This window comes from Euleptes europaea, chromosome 5, assembly GCF_029931775.1.
Source record: "Euleptes europaea isolate rEulEur1 chromosome 5, rEulEur1.hap1, whole genome shotgun sequence".
Lineage (NCBI taxonomy): Eukaryota > Metazoa > Chordata > Lepidosauria > Squamata > Sphaerodactylidae > Euleptes > Euleptes europaea.
The window spans coordinates 10,836,944-10,842,943 of NC_079316.1; the positions used below are offsets into that span (position 1 = coordinate 10,836,944).

General features: G+C 57.8%; 1 protein-coding gene across 1 annotated transcript in view; it reads right to left on the bottom strand.

Moving 5' to 3' along the window:
- The window catches only part of CLCN2 (chloride voltage-gated channel 2), an 82,298-nt gene extending 77,153 nt beyond the window's left edge, over window positions 1–5,145 (bottom strand). Inside the window, exon 1 of the mRNA XM_056849494.1 lies at window positions 5,088–5,145. Within this exon, the coding sequence (XP_056705472.1) occupies window positions 5,088–5,141 (54 nt within the window). The 5' untranslated portion in view covers window positions 5,142–5,145. The remainder of the gene's footprint in view (window positions 1–5,087) is intronic.
- Window positions 5,146–6,000: the final 855 nt, after the last annotated feature.

Consider the following 6,000-nt stretch of genomic DNA (forward strand, 5'->3'; position numbering starts at 1 on the left):
CCCCTTCTGAGTTTTAGACAGAGAGTGACAATTGCAGCTATAAATGGTCACCGGCTACCAGTCCTTCCAGTAAAAGCTGCAGTAAAAAAAAATATTACCCTTTGGCAGTGCCTATCTTTGGTAGTCCTACCACCTGGTCATGCCCTGTTCAGAATATGCAGCCTTTGGGTGATGCCCACAGAAGTCTGCCCCTCAATCACAGAACCTTCCATTTGGGGCTCACTCCACAAGGTCCCTTTCCCCATCAGTACCCCCCTCGCATGATGCCTACCCTCCAACAAGCACGCTGGCCACATCTTTATTATTCATTTCATTTATAACCCCTTTTTCTCCCCAGTGGGACCCCAGGTGGCTTACGTCGTTCTCCTTTCCTTCATTTCGTCCTCACAACAACCCTGTGAGGTAGGTTAGGCTCGAGAGCATGTGACTGGCCCAAGGTCACCCAGAAAGCTTCCCTGGCAGAGCAAGGATTCAAACTTAGGTCTCCCAGATCCTAGTCTGACATTCTGACCAGTACAGCATGAACACGTGAAGATGCCTTATACTGAATCAGACCCTTGGTCCATCAGAGTCAGTATGGTCTACTCAGACTAGCAGCAGCTCTCCAGGGTCTCAGGCAGAGGTCTTTCACATCACCTCCTTGCCTGGTCCCCTTAACTGGAGATGCCGGGGATTGAACCTGGGACCTTCTGCATGCCAAGCAGAGGCTCTACCACTGAGCCACGGCCCCTCCCATGCTGTCCACCCGGGAGTCAGGTTTTTCCAGTGGTGTCTGTAACCCCGAAAAGCCCCCCACAGCCTGCCCATGACTACAGCCTCTTGGGGGAGTGCTTCATCGGAGTCCACAGAAACGGGATCTCTTGTCGATGAACGAACGGTTCCTAGCGCCCCTGTCCAGACGCAACCACAGGCCAAAGGCTGTGGATTGGGGAGAGAGAGAGACGCTTTCAGGAACAATCCAGGCGCCTCCCTTGAACGCTGAAGCTCTTTCCTCCTAATCCGTCTCACGTCGATTTAGTTATAGGAAGAAATGCAGGGGTGAGCCAATGTGGTGTAGTGGTTAAGAGCGGTGGACTGTTCTGGAGAACCGGGTTCGATTCCCTACCCCTCCACATGAGCGGCGAAGGCTAATCTGGTGAACTGGAATTGTTTTCCCTTTCCTACACATGAAGCCAGCTGGGTGACCCTGGGCTAGTCACAGCTCTCTCAGCCCCACCGACCTCACAAGGTGTCTGTTGTAGGGAGGGGAAGGGAAGGGGATTGTAAGCCGGTTTGATTCTCCCTTAAGTGGTAGAGAAAGCTGGCTTATAAAAACCAACTCCTCTTCTTCTCTCCGTGTCTCTGGAAGTCAACAGGCTTAGGAAAAATTCCCTTTAATGGCCTAGGCCTCTGCTTTCAAATCGAGAACTCCAAGGAGCGATGCGCTTCTCCCAGGAAAAATTTAACGTTTAATTTTGCAGCATGCAAAGCAATTAATCTTACACACGTGTGTGTGTAAAGTGCTGTCAAGTCGCAGCTGACTTAGGGCCACCCCTGACGGGGTTTTCAAGGCAAGAGACTAACAGAGGTGGTTTGCCACTGCCTTCCTCTGCATAGCTACCCTTGGTGGTCTCCCATCTAAATACTAACCAGGGCTGACCCTGCTTAGCTTCTGAGAACTGACGAGATCAGGCTATACCATGCTGCCTTCCCTCCCAACCTTACACTTACCAAACAACACACAGTTACATAAGAACATAAGAGAAGCCCCGCTGGATCAGATCCAGGCCCATCAAGTCCAGCAGTCTGTTCACACAGTGGCCAACCAGGGGCCTCTAGGAAGCCCACAAACAAGACGGCTGCAGCAGCACCATCCTGCCTGCGTTCCACAGCACCTAATATATTAGGCATGTTCCTCTGATCCTGGAGAGAATAGGTATGCATCACGACCAGTAGCTATTTTGACTAGAAGCCATAGATAGCCCTCTCCTCCACAAACATGTCCACTCCCCTCTTGAAGCCTTCCAAGTTGGCAGCCATCACCACATCCTGGGGCAGGGAGTCCCACAATTTAACTAGGTGTTGTGTGAAGGAATGCTTCCTTTTATCTGTTTTGAACCTCTCACCCTCCAGCTTCAGCAGATGACCCCGTGTTCTAGTATTATGAGAGAGGGAGGAAAGCTTCTCCCTGTCCACTCGCTCCACACCAGGCGTAATTTGATAGCCCTCTATCATGTCTCCCCTTAACCGCCGTCTTTCCAAGCTAAACAGCCCTGAGCGTTTTAACTGCTCCTGATAGGGCAGCCGCTCCAGTTCCCTGATCTAGTTCTCTTTCAAAAGTCCCACCACCACCCAAGTTCCCAGTCTGCAGATCCGTGCCAACTTCCAGAAGGTCTCTCGACTCAGTGTTCGCCTGCCGTGATACAGGACAGGGACTTCAAACTATTTGCCTACCCTCCCTAAGGACTGCATTCAAACCAGGCATTGACCCACAACAAGCGTGCCCCTGCATTCCCACATGGGGCAGGTGCCCTTTCCGGGGGGGGGGGTGCGCCTGCAGACACTGTATTTGTGGTGTTCACAGCAGCCCAACAGTGTCATTCCCCGCGGCGTCATTCTCTGCTGCGCTGTGAGATCCTCCCTTTTGCCTCTCTTAATCCATTTGGACGCTGTATTAATTCCAGCACATCTTTAACCAGCCCTGATCTGGTCAGCCCCGGCTTAGCTCGATCTCGACAGATCTCAGCAGCTAAGCAGGGTCGGCCTTGGTTAGTATTTGGATGGGAGACCACCAAGGAATACCAGGGTTGCTGTGCAGAGGAAGGCACTGGCAAACCACCTCTGTTAGTCTCTTGCCATGAAAACCCCCAAAAGGGGTCGCCATAAGTCGGCTGCGACTTGACGCCAAAAACAAACAAAAAAATGTCTTTTTTTCCCTCCAGGAGCGCAGGGTTCTCCCGACTCCATTTTATCCTCACCACCCTGCAAGGTAGCTTATTTGATAAGCTGGGCAGGTTCCCAGAGAGGTGGCCTAAAAAATGCCCTAAATAAAGAAATAGCTTAGGCTGAAAGAGTGTGCCTGACCGCAGGCCACCCAGCGTGCGGAGATTTGAACCCAGAGCATGGCTATCCTCAGGCCACCCAGTGTGTGGAAATTTGGACCCAGGTCTCCCAGAGTCTAGTCCAGCACTCTAACTGCCCTGGCTCTGTCAACGAACCCAAACCCTTTATTTGCATGTCTTCACTGTTCCAGAGAGTTGCCAACTCCAGGTTGGGAAATTCCTGGAGATTTGGGGGTAGAGGCTGGGGAGGGGAGGGATTTCAGCAGGTATAATACAGTCAAAGAACACCACCCCTCAAAGCAGCCATGTTCTCCAAGGGATCTGATCTGTGCCATCTGAAGATCAGTTGTAATTCCGAGAGACCTCCAGGCACCACCTGGACATTGGCAACCCCACCAGTACCACAACCTGGCTCTTAACCAGAGAACCCCAGGGGCTGTGCCATCCTTCCAGAAAGTGCCCACTGGGCACCAGCAATTGCTAGGTGCCCTTCTAGGGTGCTTCTATGCCCAGACATATTTCAAGACTGTCTCCTTAATTGTGGCCAAGCCCCAACCAGGAGGTCTCGGCTGGCAAACCCCTATATAACGCCAACAGAGCCCCCAAGCACGCTCCCTTCCATGCCCTCTTCAATCCAACACCTATGACGCCTCCCACCCCCCCCCCATCCCCACAAGCGTCCATTCCAGGGTGAGAGGCTTCCCTCCTTCTCCTAGGTGGTTAAAAAAGACGCTGCACATGCTCAGAGGCACTGTCGGGATTCTTGTCAAGAGCCAGCTGGGGATTCCCGGCTGCAGTGGAACGCCACCTCATTCCCGCAGATGCCTGCAGGGAATGTGGGGAAGGCCCTTTGCACATGAGCAGAGACACTGCCACATGCAGCCTGGGGAAGGCACTCTGCACATGAGCAGAGGCATTGTCTTAGGCAGCCTGGGGAAGGCCCGCAGCACATGAGCAGAGGCACTGTCGCAGGCAGCCCGGGGAAGGCAGGGAAGGGCAGTCTGCATATGAGCAGAGGTGCTGTCGCAGGCAGCCCACGGAAGGCAGTCTGCACATGAGCAGAGACACTGCCGCGTTCAGCCTGGGGGAGGCGGGGGAGGCACTCTGCACATGAGCAGAGGCACTACTGCGTTCAGCCTGGGGGAGGCGGGGGAGGCACTCTGCACATGAGCAGAGACACTGCCGCGTTCAGTCTGGGGGAGGCGGGGGAGGCACTCTGCACATGAGCAGAGGCACTGCCGCGTTCGGCCTGGGGGAGGCGGAGGAGGCACTCTGCACATGAGCAGAGACACTGCTGCGTTCGGCCTGGGGGAGGTGAGGGAGGCACTCTGCACATGAGCAGAGGCACTGCCGCATTCAGCCTGAGGGAGGCGGAGGAGGCACTCTGCACATGAGCAGAGGCACTGCCGCGTTCGGCCTGGGGGAGGCGGGGGAGGCACTCTGCACATGAGCAGAGACACTGCCGCGTTCGGCCTGGGGGAGGCGGGGGAGGCACTCTGCACATGAGCAGAGACACCGCCGCTTTCAGCCTGGGGGGGAGGCACTCTGCACACGAGCAGAGATACTGCCGCATTCAGCCGGGGGGGGGGGGAGGCACTCTGCACACGAGCAGAGGCGCTGTCGCAGGCAGCCTGGGAAAGGCGCTCTGCACATGAGCAGAGACACTGCCGCTTTGAGGCGGGGGAGGCACTCTGCACATGAGCAGAGATACTGCCGCATTCAGCCTGGGGGGGAAGCACTCTGCACACGAGCAGAGGCAGCCTGGGGAAGGCGCTCTGCACACGAGCAGAGACACTGCCGCATTCAGCCTGGGGGAAGGCAGGAAAGGCCCTCTGCGCGCGAGCAGAGGCGCCCTCTCCTGCCCGCAGCCCCGGCGTCCAGAACAGGTGCCGGAGCTCCGGCTCCGACGCAGCCCGCCCCGTCGCAGGGCAGCTGCAGAGGGAAGGAGGGAGGGAAGGAGGGAGCGCACGGAGGAAGGCAGCCCGGCAGCCCGGCAGCCAGCCCGGCCCGCCCCCCGCTCGCCCGGCCGCCCCCGCCCCGGCTCACCAGCGTCTGCTCGTACTGCAGCGCCCGCTGCTCCAGGCCGCCGTCCGCCGCCATCCCGGCCGGCCGGCAGTCCCCCCCGTCCGTCCGCCCGCCCGCCGGCGCCGCTCGTCTCCCCTCCGGCCTCTGCTCCCCTCGGCCGCTGCTCCCCACGCCTCCTGCACGGGGCGGGCCGCCACTGGACGGGGCCGGCCGGAGAGGAGGTCCCGGGACGGGCGCGCTCCGCCCGCGCGGGGGAAGGCGCTGCGGCGGCAGAGGCCGGGGGGGGGGGTGTGTGTGTGGAGAAGGCACCGGCCTGGGTGGGGGGAGTCGCTAAGGGCCGGGGGGTGCGCGTGGCCGGACCGCCCCCCCCCCTTCACCAGCGGATTGAACACGCTGCAAAAGTATTGGGGCGGCTGCTCTCGCCAACCGGCCGAGGGGGCGTCCGCTGCCCCTTGGAAGCGAGCCGCATCGTTTCAGCGGAGTTGACTGGGAGGGAGGGGTCAACGAGCAGCGAAATGCAGCCTTAGATGTGAGGGGGTGGGGGAAGAGGGACGAGTTTGTCCCCCTACCTCCCCCCCCCCAAAAAAAAAGTTTGCACGGGTGACCGATTGCAACGGTACTCAGGGGTTTCTTGAAGCCTCCCAGTCCTGGGGGTGGCCTACTAGACCCACCGGCAACTGCTCTCCAGGGTCTCAAGCAAGGGTCTTTCACATCACCTACCTGCCCAGTTTTTATCTGGAGATGCCCGGGCTTGAACTTGGGACCTACTGCGTGCCAAGCAGATGCTCTACCACTGAGCCACGGCCCCTCCCCAAACGTAACATCACATGAACGCATGAAGCTGCCTTATACTGAATCCGACCCTTGGTCCATCAAAGTATTGCCTACGCAGTAGTATTGTCTACTCAGACCGGCAGCGGTTCTCCGGGGTCTC